At 55.3% G+C, this 19,301-nt stretch overlaps 4 protein-coding genes across 4 annotated transcripts; 2 read left to right on the plus strand and 2 right to left on the minus strand.

The window, feature by feature from the left end:
* Positions 1-3,950: 3,950 nt before the first annotated feature.
* Positions 3,951-4,841, plus strand: CGCA056_v003891 (uncharacterized protein; the record flags this gene model as incomplete). Its single annotated transcript, XM_037319147.1, has 1 exon — positions 3,951-4,841. The coding sequence occupies one exon, from the start codon at positions 3,951-3,953 to the stop codon at positions 4,839-4,841; it is 891 nt and encodes a 296-aa protein (XP_037184014.1).
* Positions 4,842-5,277: 436 nt separating this feature from the next.
* CGCA056_v003892 (uncharacterized protein) lies at positions 5,278-6,656 on the plus strand (the record flags this gene model as incomplete). The annotated part of the gene is made up of 2 exons (XM_037319148.1): positions 5,278-5,453; positions 5,510-6,656. 2 exons carry the CDS (start codon positions 5,278-5,280, stop codon positions 6,654-6,656), a joined length of 1,323 nt encoding a protein of 440 aa, XP_037184017.1.
* Positions 6,657-6,689: 33 nt separating this feature from the next.
* On the minus strand, positions 6,690-8,141 carry CGCA056_v003893 (uncharacterized protein; the record flags this gene model as incomplete). Its single annotated transcript, XM_037319149.1, has 1 exon — positions 6,690-8,141. One exon carries the CDS (start codon positions 8,139-8,141, stop codon positions 6,690-6,692), a length of 1,452 nt encoding a protein of 483 aa, XP_037184016.1.
* Positions 8,142-11,745: 3,604 nt separating this feature from the next.
* On the minus strand, positions 11,746-13,422 carry CGCA056_v003894 (uncharacterized protein; the record flags this gene model as incomplete). The annotated part of the gene is made up of 1 exon (XM_037319150.1): positions 11,746-13,422. One exon carries the CDS (start codon positions 13,420-13,422, stop codon positions 11,746-11,748), a length of 1,677 nt encoding a protein of 558 aa, XP_037184011.1.
* Between the last annotated feature and the right edge of the window lie 5,879 nt (positions 13,423-19,301).

Raw genomic sequence — 19,301 nt, forward strand, 5'->3', positions numbered from 1 at the left:
GCTCCACGGTCGATAACGGCATTCATAAAGTTGTATGCCTCCATGCCCCCCGGTCCCCCGGATCCTGCCATGCCGATGGGGTTCTCACCTCTGCTATTGAAAGAAGGCAACGAAAACGGCTCGTTACCACGAAGCTGGGACTGCCGGTCTCTGATGAGCTGTGCGAATGCTTTCTCCCGCTTCTATGGTTGGATGAAACTAAAGATGGGGCACACCATAACCAAAGCTCTCACCCGCCGATCAACAGCGGCTGCACAAGCGCTCACCGTAGCACCGAAAGACATGCCCCAAAGAACGATGCGACGGGCGTCCACACTTGGTAACGATGCAACGTGTGTTACAATGTCTGTGATTGGCAGACGTTAGCAGAAGCACGTGCGCTATCCCACGACCATGGCTTGGGATTTCGTGTGGCAGACTTACCGGAAAGGTCTTCCGCCTGTTGCAGCGGACTGATATGGTTTCTTGGTAACCCGTCGCTATCGCCAATACTTCGTGGATCGTATATGAGGGTGTTGAAACCCAAGGACTGGAACCACTCAGCCAGTTCCGGCAACAGCATCTCTTTCACACAATTAAACTGACAGTACGTTAGCTTATTTTTCTAGCTATATCGGTCGAAGGAACGCACCCCATGTGTCATAATGATAGCCGGAGCTGGACCGTCGCCGACGGCGTAGAACAAACCGCGGAGAACTACGCCATCGATCGTTTTGTATTCCACCTTCTCCCTTCGGGCTGACATTCCGAAATTTGGATTAGAGAAAGAAATACGTCTTTGAAAGCGCGATGTGGGAACTCTTGTAATTCCGGAATAATTTCGCAGGGTAGACAATATATTTGGGATGGTTTGATGCAGACAAAAGTGCCCGCAAGAAGTATGTGGAAGCCCTCGTACGACGTCTCAGTTTGGGCAAACAAAATGTGTTTTCTTTACTGACAGATGGACTTGAATGAACTAATTTGAACTTTTCAAATGAACTTTTCAAATGCGCCACGGACGATTTATGAGAGCCAAATGGCAGACAGCTGTACCACGAAAGTGCGAGGCCACCGGGCGATAACGACACATGCTGAACATCCGGGATCGTCCTTAGCAGACCATCACCTCCACCCACGTTCCAAACTCGCGTATCTTGTGGTACAAGCCACGTGTCTCAGTGTTCGGGATCAAAATACCTGTTGAAACAGTTCTAGCCGACGTATTGACACCACTGCAGAATATCCTTACGACATCGATGTGGCCCACAACTTTGCGGGCGGGAGGTGCCCCCGGACGGCCCGAGGCTCCTTCCATGGCCCCGTTTGTGTGCATGAGACCCTTGTTAACCACCTCAACTTCTGATACTGGGTGTAAGTCGACCAGGCTACCGAAGTCCCTAACGTACTTCTCGTGGGTTGAGTCCCGGTGAACCGCAACCTGGCCTGTTGCGAGGGTTCGGTTTGCATCGTCAACCCGAGAAACTTCGTTGATACAGCATGCGACCTGGCTGACTTTGCAGCAAACGATTCATTCCATGTTGCAACATCATCAAGGCTGGTCAGCCTGAGTGGATGTAGTAAGGATAATTCCCACTTCAGGGCGTCGGACGTGTGTCGTATCCTGCTTATCTCTATACCATAGCCACAAAGTGCCAAACACCGCGCACAACGCCATTGGGGGCTGCTACTGCGACATCTTCAACGATACAACATGGCTAAGCTGGGAAGACTACGACTCATGGTCCATGTTCAGAACGAAGGCTATCTGCAAGGGTCGGCGATTCGCGATGTACGGGGTAGCCACCTTGCAATCAAAACGGCACTCGACGTGGTATTTCCAACCCCCGTCGTTGAAGAATTCTGCACGTCTGGCCAAGTTTCGCGATCTTCTGGTTTGATAACGCCAGAGACGAAACTTTATTGGAGCCTTCTCCACGATGGCGACACCAGTCATAGGTCAGAGGATGTGACTTGTCGGGCGGATTGTACAACAGGTCTGGCCAGGCAATCTACAAGGATTACCGAAGTGGTTATCGACAAGCGAGTGAGCATCAAAGATGACCACGGAGATAGGCAATCGCGAAGACGTGCAGATTTCTCTCAGTGTCGATATGAATGAAAGTCTCAGCTCTTCTCGCGAACCGAACTCATTGTCAGACGTTGTTCTTTGAAAGCAGAGAAGCCGCAATACCCATCTTTTCTTGTTGCTTCAAAATTCTGTCTTCGAGATTCAGTTTTGTTCAGTTATTTAAACTTACTGAGGCAACATGTCAACCTCACAGCACCCGAAGGAGCCTATCGCCATCATTGGCATTGCCTGCCGAGTTCCTGGCGGAAACACCAACCCTCATAAACTCTGGGAGTTCCTCAAGAGGAGAGGTATTGCCAGGCTGATGTGGATTATTTGCTTGGGCTTGCCTCGAGCGGATTCCGTGATGGTCCAGGGCAGCTGCATCCAGCCCAACACACCACGGCCAGAGTGCCCAGGGTGCTTGAACAGCCGGAAACTACGGCCGCAAGATCTAAGCCAGATTCATCGGACCCGACGGGTGAATCAAGCTCCGATGGCAGTCCCACCCCACGCAGCAATAATCCCTCGTCCTCTTCCGGATCCTCGCCCAGTACTAGCGGCGGGCCACTAGCCGGTGCATCTCCATCATCCAGAGATAACCAAACCCCTGTTTCTGATCGCGGGTGGCCTGGAATTTTACACATTGCGGCGCGTCGAGGTCATGAGCGAATAGTTAGGAGGCTCATGGAGCATGATGTCGACTGTAACGAAAAGGACAGCGACGGTCGGACTGCACTAATCCACGCATCCATAGACGGCCATGAAGCAGTTGCTAGAATATTGCTTCAGGCGGGGGCTCGCATCAGCGACCTTGACCGACGAAAACGCTCAGCCTTACATTGGGCTGTTTTAGGAAGTCATGGAGCGTTGTTGAGACTACTCCTCGAGTACTACACACAAAGAGACTGGGAGCATGGCTTAGATGCGTATGATGAGCTTGGGTGGACGGCGCTACACATTGCCGTTGAGAAGGACTTTGAGGGTGCCGTCTTGGTGCTATTGGAGGCCAGCGCTGACTTGCACGCGAAAGCACGAAAGACGTGTAATGGCGATAATGACGAGGGGGATACCAGGATACAGGCCAACTCTCAGGATGTCATTAAAGATTGATGTGAGGAAGTTTCCAGTCTTTTGCTGCTTGAAGATTTACGAACGCTTGCCACTTTGTAAGAAGTATGCTCGGATAATTAAGCCGGTGACCTACCTTACCGTTTAGAAACCGTCTTACAAATCATCACTTTTGCAGAGCAGCAGGCTCCAAAACCCCAACGGAGTTTTCACCTGTTGGTCAGAATCAGGCTGAAGCAGCCCCTCAAACCACTCAGACGGGCAGCCTGCCTTGCGTTACACTGCATATGACTGTTTCTAAGGATAGCAATTGGCTACTAGGCACAAGCAATAATTGGTGGAATTGGAGCCATCCTCATAGATGCTGAAATTCTCAGACACATCCAACGGAAATAGCCTGCGGCTGACGGCAGACGCCGTCACACAGCCGAGATTGTAGGTACAGGAATGAGAAAAGACGCTTTCAAGTACAGGCTGAATAATCAATGGGCAGGCTTTACTGCAAGTCTCCTTGAGGCTGGTCAAGGCTGATTGCTTTATGGCTTGCATAGCTGAACGGATAGAGAAGGTGTGGCCGATGAAGTGTTCCAATTCGGCACATGGTTACTGAAATGGGAACGTGAAGAAATAAGCAGCGAAGATGTAAATCGCGTTCCATAACCTCTCCATGGAGTTGGAATAAGTCGCAATCCAGAAACTACCACAAAGTCTTTCTTCCCTTCTAAGTTTTCTTCTTGGATATTATTTACAACTTGTATCGACCTGATCCCGCAAACATTCAATCCTGACCTACATTCTACACCCTCTTATCAGAAGCCATTCCATCGTCATGGGACATCCAAGAGGAACCAAAACGGCATCAGCCAGTGCCGTTGCCGCCGCCTCATTTGGCACCGCATTCATCGACCCCACAGGCATTTCTCTTCTCACCTGTCTCGGTGCATCTACTGCCGCAGTCATCGGGTCGACCTACCATGCCGCCAAAGCCATCTCCAAGCGCAGCTCAAAAGCGATGGAGGAAACCCGCGAGAAGAGAGCAAATGAGCAAGCACTGGCCCTCGGAATGTCACCTGAAAAGCACATGCAATTCCAACATGAGATCGAAAGTACTCTCAGGCGTCTCACTTCGTCCCTGGAGGGATCTTTCGTCTCCGGGGTTCTCCTGATTGGTCTTCCGTACATGGGCATCACTTGGGCTATCAACACTGCCGAAACCGGGTACCAAACCAAGCGTCTCAAGACGCTTGTCGACAGGGCTGGTGGCAGGAGAGCTCTGGTGAGGACAATTTCGAAGAGAAATGCCGCTGCTCAAATTGCCACGGGTGCCGCCGTCAAGACCGCAGTATTGTCAGTGACTCTGGGTCACGACTTTGACGCTGCCATGCAAAGCATTGGGGGTCACTTTGACGATGTGGACTACAAGGAGATGTTTCTGGGAACCGGCGACGAGCACAAAACATGGCTAGAGCATTCGGTCATTCAAACAACGACCAACTTTGTCGACGAGCCACAGGAGGCGATGAAAAAGATGTTGGAAGCTGCCGAAGGCGACTTTAATGGGCACACAGAAGCTTGGAACTGGGAGGAGGGGCATTCAACCGAGGATGTGGTGGCTCTCGGAGCTGTGGTTGCAGTCGTCAACAAAGCTGTCGATTGTGCAGTGGATGATCCCGTCCACAAAGGCATCGATAGGGCCATGGGAACTGCGGGGAAGAGGTAATTGGGGTTACAGTCCACTTGAGCCGGCGTTCTGTGCATTAGAATGTTGTTTGATGAAGTTTTCGAGAAATCGCGTTGCATCCAAAGAAGATAGATGTTATTCATTATATTCAATAGACGAGTCGTAGTTGTATTCCGTCCAGTGTCTCTGATCAACTTCAACACCTTCCTCGGGGTACCTTGAACACAGAACGCCCCACATGCCGCTGCTTCAGCGCTGTGGCGGCCCAGGCACGGTGCGCTTTTTCTATGACGACATCCCGGCGAAGGGTTTCCATCTCACTCGACGCGTTGAGAGCCGACCTCATCTCATCGATCCCTCAGCCATGCCATCAATTACAGGCAGAATAACGTCGATTCTGCCCCTATTCAGTCGCCAGTGGGGCACAAGACGGCTTGTCATCCCAACTGCCCAACATTCATCCCGATACTTCGCCATGAAGCGGACCGCCACAGCAGCAAGCCTCACGTCAGGGGCAAAGAGCACCAAGAAGCCCCGGCCGGCGGTTCCCGAGTATCATCTTACACCTTCAGTGAGAAATGAGGATGGAATTATCGTTTGGCCGGCGCCGGAGGACAAGATGGAGGCGGCGAGGAAGTTCATTCGTGAATGGTGAGCCCTAACTCACCTTGCACTCACTGCCTTACGTTCATCTCTAACTCATCCAGCGTCGCCGCCGGCAAACCTACGCTCATAATCCCCGATAAAGACGCAGATGGCCTCACATCCGGCGTAATCCTGCACCGCACTCTCGTCCTCCTCGGCCTTGATTCCTCTCTCATCTCATCCTACCATCCCCCCAAAGGCACAAACATTCACGATGCCTCCTGTCGCGAGGCAATGTCATCACACAACCCGGCCTACATCTTCGTCCTGGACCAAGGCTCCCGCTCTGGGCCACCTCTCATCGATGCGCCCCATCGTGGGATAGTGATAGACCATCACCATGCTCTGGAGGACGACCACCCAAAGGACTCGCTCCACGTCACAGCGTGCAACTCGCCCCCGGTAGCAACCAGCTCACTCCTCACCTACCTCATCTGCCGGGAGCTACACGAGGGCGTACAAGAAGCTTGCGACTGGCTGTGCGCGATGGGCACGCACGGCGACCTCGGCAACACCTTGAAGTGGGAGCCGCCCTTCCCGGACATGAAGCCCACCTTCAAGACGTACACCAAAAAGGCCATCAACGATGCCGTCAGCCTCATCAACGCGCCGCGCAGGACGGCATCTTACGATGTCCCAGGCGCATGGGACGCTCTCCTAGCCGCCAACTCCCCCAAAGACCTGCTCTCAAACAAAACTCTCCTCGCGGCGAGGGCGGACGTGAACGCAGAGGTGGAACGCTGCACCCATACGCCTCCGAAGTTCTCTTCTGACGGACAGGTAGCCGTCTTCCGCATCAGCTCCCAGGCGCAGGTTCACCCGGTCATTGCGACGCGCTGGGCGGGCCACCTGTCTTCGACCAGGCTGGAGGTTGTGCTGGTCGCGAACGAGGGCTACCTGCCCGACTTGGTCAACTTCTCGTGCCGTATACCGCGGTGTGCGAGGGCAAAAGAGCCGCCGGTGAACATCATCGAGGTTTTGAACGAGGTTGCTGCCAAGTCGGAAGACGCAACCCTGCGGGAGAGATTGGGGCACTCATTTGCGAGGGGTCACAAGGAAGCGAGCGGAGGTATCGTACCGAAGGCCGAGTTCGAGGAGTTGATGGCCGTGATGGAAGTTGGGAAGAAGGTCGAACGGGAGTCACCAAAGAAAGCGAGAGACAAGCCGGCACAGGGGAATACTTTGTTGAATTACTTTGGCAAAAGCTGAATCGCTATCAATCATCATCCAAGACTACTAAGTCTATGGGAACATCCCTCTCGGTGCATTCGCCTCCAAACCGTCCACACGCGCCGCCTTGAGAATGATCCGGCTGAGCCCATCGTCATACGTCACCCGCGGCTCATCCTCATTGATCGCATACGGATTCATCCACTTGGCCGACCCATCGCCCTGGCTGTTGAAGTGCCTCCTGATGGCCAGGCTCCAGCTGAAACTGCTCATGCTCGGCCCGCTGAAGTAGCTCGACCGCGCGAGGACCTCGTAGTCCAGCGCGCCCTGCTGGTCCCACGACATGTTCCCCAGCGCGGTCGCGAGCGCAGGCTCGTCCAGCAGGTCGTTCTTGCCAACGACGATGATCCCAGCCTTCTCCTTGGCCTTGACCGCGAACCGCTCAATGTCCTTCTTCTCGCCCGTCGCGACGTAGATCACACGTAACCCGAGCCCTCCGCACGTCGCGATGTGCCAGTCCGTTTGCCCGTCGAAGCCGGCCTCAGCCTTGAGCCACCCGCTCCTCGCCGCGTCGTCCTCCGTCCGGAGGTGCACGCCGCAGTACGCCCCGCGGGGGATCTGCTCTCGCGGGTCGAGCGTCGTCGCGAGGTCGAACCGCTCGCGCATCGTCCACATCGCCTCCGCCGCGAGCTCCCGCACGGCGGGGGTCACCCTCACCAGCCTGCCAAGCGCCGTGCGCAACCCTGGCTTCGCGTAAAAGTCGAAGCCGAGGAATCCCGCGGTGATGGGCACCAGCGACGGCGTGTTCTCGACGTAGTCCTCCTGCGACTTGAGCCACGCGCCCAGACTAACCCTGACGCCTTCCTCCGTCTTGTCAGGGCTCTTGTCCGACCGCGCCCCGGGAGCGGTGTACTCCCCCTTGAGTGTGGCCTTCACAGGTGCGTCCTCGGGCGTCGAATAGATCTTCATCTGCGGGCAGTGCTCTCCCATCTGGCGCAGGAACCACTCCTTGTCGAAGAGGTTGTCGTAGTCATAGTAACCGTTGCTCTCGTCCATCCAGTCGAGGTTGGCGTCGGTGCGCTTGACGTATGAGGGCATCACGATGTGGACGCCGAAGAGCATTGCTTCGTAGAGGAAGTCGAGGATCGTGCCGCGGACGTTGCCGAGCCCGCCGCGGGAGTGGCGCATGTGGAGGACGATGTCGTCGCGCCACGTCGTTTTGTTGCAGAGCTCGAAGATGCGGGAGCCGTCGAACGGGCCGCCGAGGTCGTTTTCGAGCCACTGGGCTTGGAAGGCGGCCTGGTTCAAGGGGGACTGCAGGGTTTCTTGCTGTTTTGGCCTGTCGTTCCCATAGTTGCTTTGGTAGTCGGAGTTGGGTAACGAGTCCTCGATGTTGGCGGAGGCAGAGTAGCGGTCATGGTCGTCGACTGGGGCAAACGTTGCTCCCCGTCGTATTGAGAGGGCGACGGCCCAAAGGACGACGACGGAGAGCAGAAATGGGGCGAGTTTACTTAGTAGAGCCATCTTGGACCTGGGCCATGTTTACGGGAGGCGGGGAGACGGAGAGTCGGCTTCGGGGGAGGGCACATATACGTCTCCTTATCGACCGAGATTCAGCACACCTTCAGGCTACGCAGCCTGTCCGTCATGCAGGAGGGTGATTTCGGAACGCTTTCAGCATCCAGGAATCCCTCGCTGCTTCGCTGGCTGACACCCCCTTAGAGAGCCGGAGGAAAGTACTCGATGCCGAGTGGAGCACTCGTGGAGTTCCATCCTACAGCTACTCCACCATTCCCTTCTGGGCGAGCTGCCCACTCTCACGATAACAGAACCCCCCGGCCCGAGTTCAGTGCCCGGAAGTGGGTGCCTACCATGTCGATCCCGCTCCATTGAGGCCTCGTCTTTCTCAGAGTCCGCCAGTCGAGCGGTGCGGCCATCTTTGAAACCGAATGCAGGACGTTGCGACTCTCGTTCATCATCATTTCATCAGTACCTTGTGGGCAGACTTCCCTTCGCATGACATCGACTCCCCGGGCCGAGTCTAGTATCCGGAAGTAGATGTGACACCTTTTAAGCGACCGAGACATCGGACTTTTAGTTCCCGCACGGGTGGCCAGTAGGAAAATGTCCTCAATCTCCACAGTACAACTCATTTCGACAGACTGTTAGTGAGGGTATCTTTAGAGGACAGAGGAGGCCGGAAGCGTCAAGTAGTAGAGACCGTAGCGGACATAATTTCCGATCTGAAGCCTTGTCATCACCCTATGCTTCTAAGCAGACGTTGTAGGAATGTAGGAGCAGCGGGGCTAGAAGCCCGATGTCTCGGCCGCCAGGGAGAATCGGCAAGCAGACACTCGGGTTCCAAGACGGACGGCACACTTTACGAGCCCTATCATCAGCATTTCTTTACATTCCGACATTCTTCTCTTTCTATCCAATTCAAGTCGTAGTACCAATTCTCCGCTCTTTAATAGCCAACGTGTTTCTTAGATACTTCTCCGATATGTAGACACCACTCTGCTTGTTGGTGTTCCAAGCGTAGCACCGTAGGTACGACAACCTGATTGAGAGCGACGGTGCCGTCCATCTTGGACCCCGAGTTGCAGCGGCCGTAGACCCCGCTACTAACAGGCCGGGTGCTTCTCAAGGCTCGCTAGTTGAGCGTTGCGATCGATCTTGGTCGATAGGAGATGACGGAGAGTGAGACATGATACTAAAGGTTTCCGTTTTCGGAATCGAATTAGCACTGCTATCGCGGGGATCTGGTTTAGGGCGGGATCTACCCCCGCTTTCCACTTCAAGCCTAGGATCTTGTCTCGCAAGGATGTTGCATCAGCCGCGCCCAAGTGGAAGACGACCCTCGAGTTCATCTTACTGTAGCGCTCTCACCACCGTTGAGAGCTAATGTACCTACAACTCCTGCGTGACTGCTAATACCACTCTCAAACTTATCCTCGCATTAGGCTTTTGAAGGCAAATAATGAATCACAAAGGGTAACTGAATGGGGAAGCATGCTTGGGTTCTGTCGTTCAAGGGAATTTTGTAATGTCTCTGCTACAAATCTCTGCTACAGCTACGATTGTGTCTCGAGGTGATCTATGGGAATAAGCTTCGTGAATAGTGCACGTATCGAAGAAGAGCCTTGTGTTGTTTTCCCTCGTTCCGGCCGTGTCCCCTGGGCCTGCGTGAACGACCCCAGTTTCTGGATTTTGCTGGATCTTATGAGTTTTGCTATCCTGAAAGATAATTTACCTATCCGGGCGAACAGCGGACATGAACAAAAACGGGGACGACGACAGATAGGGAGGAGAACAGGGGCAACGACGGGGACGGTAGGCGACGTAGGCAACAAACATATTGGATGTGGCACGTGTGATATGAGAATAGCGAATGTAATAAGCACGAGATTAGAAACATCATAGAAAGACACAGTAAAATTACTACACAGGAGTGAGTCAGGATTGAAAATATGAGAGACTATGTACGTTCAATAAGAGCCTTATGTTATTTAAATGTGAGGCAGATCATCTCAGGCGTCACCCAACATGCCTTGCCCGAACTTGTCTCGCAATCCATCCTTCAATCCGGCATGGTGAAATCACGAAGATTGCGAGGGATTAAGCTTGAGAAGGATACCAGTTAAAGGTACGGCAATGGGAGTGACAAAATATATCGACATGGTTCTCAGAGTATGTATCGGAGATGATGCTCCAGCCCCCTCATCACATCCTCATCCAGCCATCATACCTATCCACGAACCCCTGCTGCGCTGCCATCCCGCGGCCTGCCTCTTTCGTCTGTGACACACCGCTCCCTGTCTCCCTCTCATACTCGCCATGTTGCGATTGCCCCGTGAGATAGTACGGCTTCACCCTCGGAACTCCTCGAGCGCCCAACATCGAGGACCTCGTTGTCACGGCTGCTGGACGGGGTGGCCTGTCGTCGTCATCTTGAGCGTAGGTGTAGCTCCGCCACGAGGGCAGAACGAGGCGGAAACAGCAGCAACTGCATTCCCCCATAGCTACATATCTCTGAGGCGTCTTGCAAAGTCTGGACGTAGGTAGGCGTATAGACGTGAGAATAAGTTCTTCAAGAAATGTCTTCCTTCGACGGCCCATAAGCAAAAGAACGATTTCATTTACAGCCATTAAAGGTATCAAGGTAGTACTACAAATACGATATTAAATATCCCTCAAAAGCAACATCTGACGAGCCCCTGCCACTGATTCACGACGCTCTCCCCATGACCAGATACGCGAATCTGCACCTTTCTCATTCCAACCCAGCTACTTACTGTACATGCAACCCAGCTGCATCAAATCACTAAATCTTACTTACGTAAAAGTCCACCCCCAAAAAGAAACAACCCGTTTCAGCCCTCAGCCCCGTCGCCGGGCAACTTCAGTCCCTTGCAGTCACAACAGCCTCAGCAGCCCCGAAAGACTCGATAGGATTCAATGATCCTGCATTCAATAACCATCTTACGAGAATCTCAATCCTTACCTAAGAAAGTACTTCAACGGAAACCACGGAAAACCATCCAGAGAAAAAAAAGTGACGCCTGTTCAGCAACACATTAAACCGTTCAGCCTCGAAAAGCCGTCGCACTCGCACATCGCACTCGCTGCGACAACCCCCGGCGCAGATCCCGCGCCCGAAAGCGGGGGGATCGCCAGCCAGGGTTGGCAGGCACAGGTGGAGGCTTCGCACCCGGGGCACCCCGCTTTTGGCGTTGGTCGGTTGCCTGCATCCGGGCCGTCGAAATGCGGCAAAGGCCCCACCAAGCCCAGCTGCGCGAGCCCGACGGATCCGCCGATCGCCTACTTCAGGCTTAGGGGAATCGGTGAAGTTGGTTGGCGTCATCCATCGGTCATCTGGATCAGTCAAGGCGCAAGCAAGCGTGCACAGCATGTCAATGGAGAAGACCAGGAGTGTGGTTGTGCCAAAGCACGTGGTATCAAATTTGAACTGGGTATGCCTATGCTGGTGGTGATAATAATACAGATACAAAATGGTACGCTGGATATTTTGCCAGCTCTGGTTGCTATGTGATGCGTCTGAACGCCTGTTCCTGGTCCTGATTCCCATGTCCGTCCTGTTCCTTTTCCGTAATGCCCGTTCCGTTATTTATGCTGCAATCGCCCTGCGTTGAGAGATACGATGTCCCCAATCGCGAATCTTCCTAACAAAACTCCTCTTCAAAACAATGGGTTCGGGTGCTTTCTTGAGGCCGTCCAGGTCGTCCGCCTCCATAGCGTTGCCGGCTGTGACTGATTCGCCTCCGATCTTCGTTTGCCGCCTATGCATAAACGCCGCGCCCGACGAGAACGTCCTCTTAGGCATGACAGGCGCCAGCTGGGCCATAACCTGCTGCTGCGCCAGAGGCGGCGAGGTGGGTCGGCAGAGTTCCGAAGACATGACGGGAAAGGTTGAAGCTCGCGCTCGCTCGGTGACATTGCTCATGGTACGGGAGTGGGCGGGACGAGTATTTGTCGCGTTGGTACCCGACGCTGCCGCCCAGCCTTGACCGTGACGCAGCGATACCCAGACAGAGGTGATAGTGATGAGCATTCTGGTGGCTTCATCGACAGGATGCGTCTCCCGTTCGGTGCTCGACAGCGCCGACTGCGGCGATTGCGATGGCTCATTGTCGCCGCTCATGTCCATGCTGAACGGACGAGTAGGGGGGTATCGACCAGCAGACTGCGTGACAGTCGTGTAACTGTCGAGTATTTCGAGGTTGGCAGGAGTCAAAGTCGCCATCACCGGGTGCCTTCGCAGCTGGGGGTCGAGAATGCTGAAGGTGAACTTGTAGTCGGCCGACGCCGCGGTTGCCGTTGTCGCGGCGGCACATGTCGCGGTCGAAAGCGGCCTCGCCGGCCTCTTTGCCCATCGGGCCGTGGTTGTTTGGCCAGTCTCGTCGACGTGAACAAAGTCGTACGAACCGTTGCTAGTGGGAATAGCCGTCCATACCGCACCGTCGCTCAGGACAATCTCGGCCTGGTCGGCGGATTCCCTCCGCTCGCCTTCCCTGCGGTCGCTCAGCGGAGTGATGACGGCAACCAAGTCACGCTTGTCCAGATCCTTCTCATCTCCGTCCGAATCGTCGCCCGGAGTGTCGTAATCCTCACTCTTCGCCAAAATGAGACCGTTCATGCCCAGCTGGCCCTTTACTCTAAACATTTTGGGAAATTGCCGAGCGAGACGAGGAACCATAAAGGTTCCGGCAATCGTGCTTGAAGGGAGAACGTCGATCGCAGGCATTGGCCGTCTGTCGCTCGAGAGTTGCTGGAGCTGAAGCAGGAGTCGAGGTCGTAGGTGCACGAAGCGACGCTGCTTTGTGCGAAGCTTCGGCGGAGGGTATGCCAGGAGGTAGTTGGTGCCTTGTCTCGCAGCGCGACGCGATCTCTTCGACCGCTTGACGGTGCTGCTGTCGCTGACCTCTGATACCAAGCTGCCCTCATCCTCGCTAACGCCGTCCAGGCCGATTTGTGATTCCTCGCCTACAACCGTAGGCTGCTCTTCAAAACGTACTGTTAGGTCCTTGCGCGGGAAATGTTCCGACACAGGTCGATTCCTGCGTACGCTTGGGCGAGGGGTTGGCACAGGGTTCTGGAGTGACAGGCGGCGGTTGGGTCGGGTTGTGCGGTTGTCGGTGTCGTCGTTGGAGATGGACGTACGCGGCAGAGGGGATGCACCAAGCGACGAGCGCAGGAGGATTCGTCGTCGCGCAGGCTGAGGAGCATTTGTAGGTTTGTTGGAGTATTCGTGCCCATGCAGGCTAGCGCCCGAATGGAGGAACATGGTTATTGTTAACTCGAACTGGTTGTAATCGGTGTTGAACTCATGGACGCCGTAGTCGTAGACAAGCCGACTCGTAGAGCTGGAGAATGCTGCAGCTTTAGTATGTTCCCCGCGTTGCCCCAGTCGAAATGCAGCGTCGCACCAACAGGGCGGTGCGGGCTGTTGTCTTTTGAGGGTGTAGGGATGCTGGTTCGGAAGTTCGTATGAATCGGGCGAGCTCTCCACTTGCCAGGTGGTCAGGAGGGGTGATGCAGCTCGCTTCGCTTCTGCTCAAGGGGCCGGGTTCGCGTCAAAGTGGTTTAATACCGCAGATGAGCACCTCTGATGAAGTGTGCCTGACGTCTGATCGATCGCTGGGATTCAAACAAATGGTCGACACGACGACAGAACGAACGGTTCCGGCAGAGGCGTTGCCAGAGAACAAAGGAAGATGATGAAAAGGGGGGTGGTGAGACGGGATGTCTCTGGGTTTTAGCTGTAAATGAGCGTCGCCCTACAAGCAGTGGCCTAGTGGTCTAGTGGTCAGCCCAGAGAACCCTTCTTCGTTGCGGCTCAGCGAAGCTGTACTTGAACGATTTTAAGGCGAGGGAGGAGTGATGGGCTTTAATGGGCTTGACAGGCTTGACTCGTAAGCGGTCAGTGGCACCAGGACCCAGTATTTGGGCGTCCGAGGGCGCGGGATGGGCTGAGCTGGGGTGATGAGGGTGGACAAAATAGAGAAAGGCGTACCGGAATCCGAAGGAATAGCGGACTGGGTCCAATGGGATGAGAGCCCGGTATGGCGGGTTCTCGAGGTGCCGGGGAGAAGAAGCGGTGTTGGATCCGTATGCAGCAGATGCGTGGCAGATGTAGATGCCTGGTTGAGCTGGATCGAGCAGGTCGGGGATTCTTCACCGCAACGAGTGTGACGATGTTCGCAGGCGCACCGGACGATATCGGCAGTAGACGTGTTGTTTCGAGGTGATGTCGTCGTGATGAGGATGTAGGGCGCAGGTGAGTCTGGCCTGGGACGGCTGGCAGGTAGTAGGGTCGGAGAGTTGGAACGGTGAAAGTGGGAGAAAGTGGTAAAAGAGAAGGCCGCCAGGGTCCAGATAGATGTAAATAGGTAGAGAAAGAATTGCAATTGCAAGGGTACCGGCAGGCCGGGCGAGGTGATGTAGGTAAGGTACGTCCGGTGGTGAGCAGCCGTCGGGGTCGAGGTCAGTGGGCTGTCAGATGTACGCGCAAGGAAGGTCTTGCAAGTGAAGTCACACACACACAGGGAAGCCTCAGTCGGTTGTTTGGTGTGGGTTGAGCTGATGGAGGGACGGAGCCGGAAGGGAAAGGAAATAAGGACGGTGGAGGGCCCCTCTTCTTTTCTTTCCTTCCTTTCTCTTCCTGCTGATGTGCTTTCTGCCAACTCCGGCAGCCGAACTGCAGACCCAGGTGCTGGAACAGTGGAAGAGAGTTTGTGTGCCGTCGGGGTGAGAGGGATTCCCTGTCCTTTTTTTTTGGGATCCAGAGAGCAGCAGACGGGAAGCAATGGTCGCCGTCAAGCAATGGTCGCCGTCCGGTACGTACTGCGTGTGCTGTGCTTGGCTGGTCCCAGTAGTGCTGTTACGCGTGGCGTCGTGGCGGTGTTGTTGTACTTGTACTTGTTTCGTTTCTTTTGGTGTAAGAAGGTAAAGAAAGTGTGCTTGCCGCCTCTGGGGCAGAAACAGGGCGAACCAGTCTGCCAAAGAAAGAGAGAAATGGAGAGAGGAAAGCGTTTGCGTGAGACGACGATGCGAGGGAGAAGAAGAGAAGGAGGAGGAAAAGAGAGAGAGAAATGTGGGAGAGGGGTACGTAATATTTGGTGTGCGATGGGTGACGAGCCAGGTACCTTGCCTTTTCGAGCAGGAGGACCACGACGACGAAGACGAAGACGAAGACGACGACGACTGCTGCTGCCAGCGGGGGAAGAAGGGAAGGGAGGGGGGCAGTGGGCGGTGGGCACTGTGGGCACTGTGGGCACTGGGCTGGAGGGGGGAAAGGGCGGTGCGGTGCAGGCGGGAGGTGAGGTGCGCTTTTGGGGGCAAGACCCGGCCGAGTGGGCGCCGCTGCTACTGCTGCTGCTGTGATGCTGCTTCACAGTGTTATGCCGTGCTGCGCTGTTGTGCTGTGCTGTGCTTCGTGCCTGTCAGTACTAAAGCTGCGTCTGTCACCTGCGTCGCGGTGGGTTCAGCGAGGGAATTACCTGCCTACCCAAGATGAGGTACATACCTCAACCAACAAGTCCTCTCTCCCTCGCTCCGTGGACCGTCGCAGGCTCCGCTCCAGGTCTGCTCGGTGCAGGCGACAAGCCCTGCAGTAAGGGGCTGGAGGGATACGTACCGGCACACAAGGCGTGGTACGTACTCACCTCCTCGAAGCGGAAACCAAGGGGAAGGATTGTGGAAGCGCACGGGGCTGTGGATGCTTGAATGTAGGCTTGTTGCAGGCTTGCCTTGCCGGCAGGGCAGAGAAGAATGCTCTTCATTTCTCCCACGCCAGACTCCAAGCCCATTCCCAAACCTCAAGACGCCCGTTGTCTCCCACTGAGGTGGCACTCCTACTATGCAGTAGTTGTTTGGTGGCTTCTTCTCTACTCGACCTAGGTAGACATGGCCTAATCTGCAGCCGTGGTGCGAACCGCAGGCGCTCGTTCGTGCAGGCGCCAGTTCCAAGCCATGAATACGCTCAATCCCACTTGTAAGCCGCGAGATGCACTGCACTAGACCAGCTTGTTTAGCTGCCTGCCTCGTCTCGCTCGTCTCCGCCATTTAGCGCACATCGGTCGGATTTGAGACTGTCTTGCCGTCGCCTGGCCGTTTGACTCCTCGGCATCCGCGACTGCCATTGTGGTGCTCTGCACTCCTTGTCTGGTCTGCTGGTCTGGCCCTCTCTCGTGGAATGTGCTGCGTGAGGTATTGGTGTTACTCAACTCCCAGCTGTGCCGTCTGCCGTGTTATGATTTGTGTACATCATGCCGCGGCACTTCTTTCCCACTGCTGACCACAGTCCACAACTCTCTTCGCAACTCAAAATCAGAAAAATGTCATCGACTAGGCACCGCTGCTTGCCTCCACTTCGTCTCTGTGTCGGCTCCTCGGCGAACTGCGAGGCCCCAGATCAGACGGACGGGGGTCACAGGCCAGACTCCAGCGCCCCAGCCTCTTCTCCTCCTGGCCCATGTGGTCAACAGCTTCCGCTTCCACCTTTGCGAGAATTGTGCAGTCCTGTCCTATTGTGCGAGACGCCGCAAAAGTAAATAAACCGGCTGGTTTGGATGACAGTGTTTGGGGCGACGCGGATAGGACAGCCTGCTCGTCCCCGCTGGTGGTGTCCCCAAGTTTCTTCTGATCCCCGCGACCATTCTCAGTTCACTTCTGTTGCCCCAGTAAAACACGGCTGCCGAGAGGGAGGTGCCCGGCGAATCGAAGACGCCCTCTGAATCTTCAGATCGTCTTGTTTCTCACCTCGTTCACTGGGTGTGACCATGGAAGCTTGCTGCTAAATTGAGACCTTGGACTTGGAGCTGCGCGTCCCTCTAGTTGTCGAGGCGGAAGGGATATCCCGAATGCAGCTACTGCGGAGCTGCGTGCTCGCAAACTCGCCAGCAGGGAATGGCCTTGAGCTGCACCCGCGCGATTCCTTGCAAAAACAACACGGCCATCATGGGCCGATTTGGTTCTCAAATCCGGACGTCCTGGTTTCCGTCTTTTCATGTCAGTCGTCATCGGTAATCACCGTCGCCAATCCGATAGACAGACCACTTTGACGACCCTGATATGCCAGGCCACCCAGGAATCAAAGCAGCGGGTGTCAGTCAGATGCTCAGACTGTAAACCGGATCGCTGGAGCCCTTCACCACGGCCTGCCGTCTGCGAACAAGCAGCCAATGGCCGCTGGAGCCAGGTGTGCCACCCCGATCAGACACTACCTGCAAATACACACTCAGGCTGCAGCTCGCGTGGCCGCTGTGGTGTGGTGGGTTCGTACTCGGATTGGGCAGCGGGTAGCTCGGGGTCCCCTTGCAAACCTCGAGCTTGGTACCGCACAAGCCACCACCCGTCCAGTAGCGAGCGTACCAAAAATCCCTATTGAACGGATGCCAGCCGCTGGGTCCAAGTTATGTAACAAGACTGATGGAGCAGTACTAATCAGCCCAATGCTGCGTTGTACTTGTGAAGACAATCTGCTGGCTGCTTGTCGTCGTGGCTGACGCTGGCCTGGTGGCTCGTCTACCTTAGTTGACTTTGAGACTGGCAGCAGGCCTGTGATGCACCGGCAACACCACTTCGTTTTTGATGGTGTTTAGCGACGTCCACGTATGGTGACGAGCCCGATCGTGGACGGGCGGTTGGCCTTCCAGCCAGACTCGACGTGTGAGACGTCTCGAGCGGATAACCTCGTTAGATCAGACCGTCCACTGATAGGCGTCCGCACCTAATGCGGTTGGCAAAGCCAAAAGGAACCCGAGGATTTAGGGTGCTCTGCTAGGCGTGATACGTCGCTGGGCCCATGGTTGTTGGCAGCCAGAGCACAGAGTTCACTGACATGTGGAAGGCTATTGTTTCTCTGTATCAGGCGCTTGTTTCGACGTGCAGTTGACAATGGCAGTGCCAGGCGTGCCTGGCTGCTGATGTGGTCGCAGACGCGCAGTAGTCGCTGATAGTCTAGAACAGGATAACAGTTGCGATGCCCAATTGCTGACTCTGTTGCAGCAGCCCAACAAACCAGACGGTCTGGACTTGCGGTCTTGTAAAATCTCAGCCACCGCGATGTGCCCGTGCTGTTGTGGAGAGCGGGACGCGAGACTAGGGCCTGTCAACGGCGGAGACAGCAAGCTGACCTATTGAACAAGACGAAAGCCCCAAAGCATGTGTACTGCGTAGAGGCAGCTAACATTGCACCACCAAGACCCCATTGGCCGAGAAATAACAGCAAAGGTGCGGCGAACGCGCGCAGACTCGCACTCGGCTTCCCGAGATTGGCGGGGTGCTTTCAATCGAGGGAGGACTTGTTGGTTAGAGCTGCGATGCGACCTCACCACCTGCGTCTCGAATCTCTCGATCGTCCACTATGCGAGCGAGAAAGTAAGACAGGAGCTGATATGCAACGGCGGTGAGGTCAGGCTGGGTACGTATTGTCTCTCGTCTCTGCGGGTGTCTTGTCTAGACGGCTGTCAGTTGGCGATTGGCGAGATGGAGGCCGAATCGGATAAGAAAGCCTCATCAGCGCAGAGACAGGCTAAGGAGGAAAAAGTAGTGATGTTCATCGAAATCGCGATGGAGGGTGTTCAGCCCAACCCGGTGATTGAATGCCCGAGTTCACAGTAGCTGGGATACGGAGGATCAGGAGAGGGTATCGGTACGCTCGCGGCCGCCAATGCTCTTGGCTGCCGGTTCCCGCAGGCAGATCGGCTGTCAGCAAGAAGGACGGCGATTCTGCCCGATGCCGTTACTTGGGTCACTGGATCAGCGCCCTTGGTAAAGAGAGACGGTGGCACAGGTTGATCTCCTCTCTGGGTGGTAGCAGGGCAGGGCGGTAAGCTCGCAGCCGAATGCCTCCATTCGGGGACTTCAGGGTCAGGCACACAGCACCCACAGACGAGTGCTCGCCGAAAGCCAGTGCCTCGCAGCGAGGCGAGCAAAATAAGCTTGGGCGCGTCGGAAGGAGTTGAAGTCAAGACGGGTCAGCCAATCCGGTGCGTGGTCGGGGTGCCGAACAGACACATGGGCGAGGGGCCTTTGGTCGTCCGGTGACGCTTGTTGGCGGCGAGGGTCTCGTCGTTGTCTGCCCGGGGGCGAAGCTTAAACGGAGAGGAGACTTGACATGTCTCTTGCTCGTCTCAGAATGGTTTTTGTTGGTACCCAGGT

This window comes from Colletotrichum aenigma (genome assembly GCF_013390185.1).
Source record: "Colletotrichum aenigma strain Cg56 chromosome Unknown KSG_Cg56_contig02, whole genome shotgun sequence".
In the NCBI taxonomy this organism is placed as follows: domain Eukaryota; kingdom Fungi; phylum Ascomycota; class Sordariomycetes; order Glomerellales; family Glomerellaceae; genus Colletotrichum; species Colletotrichum aenigma.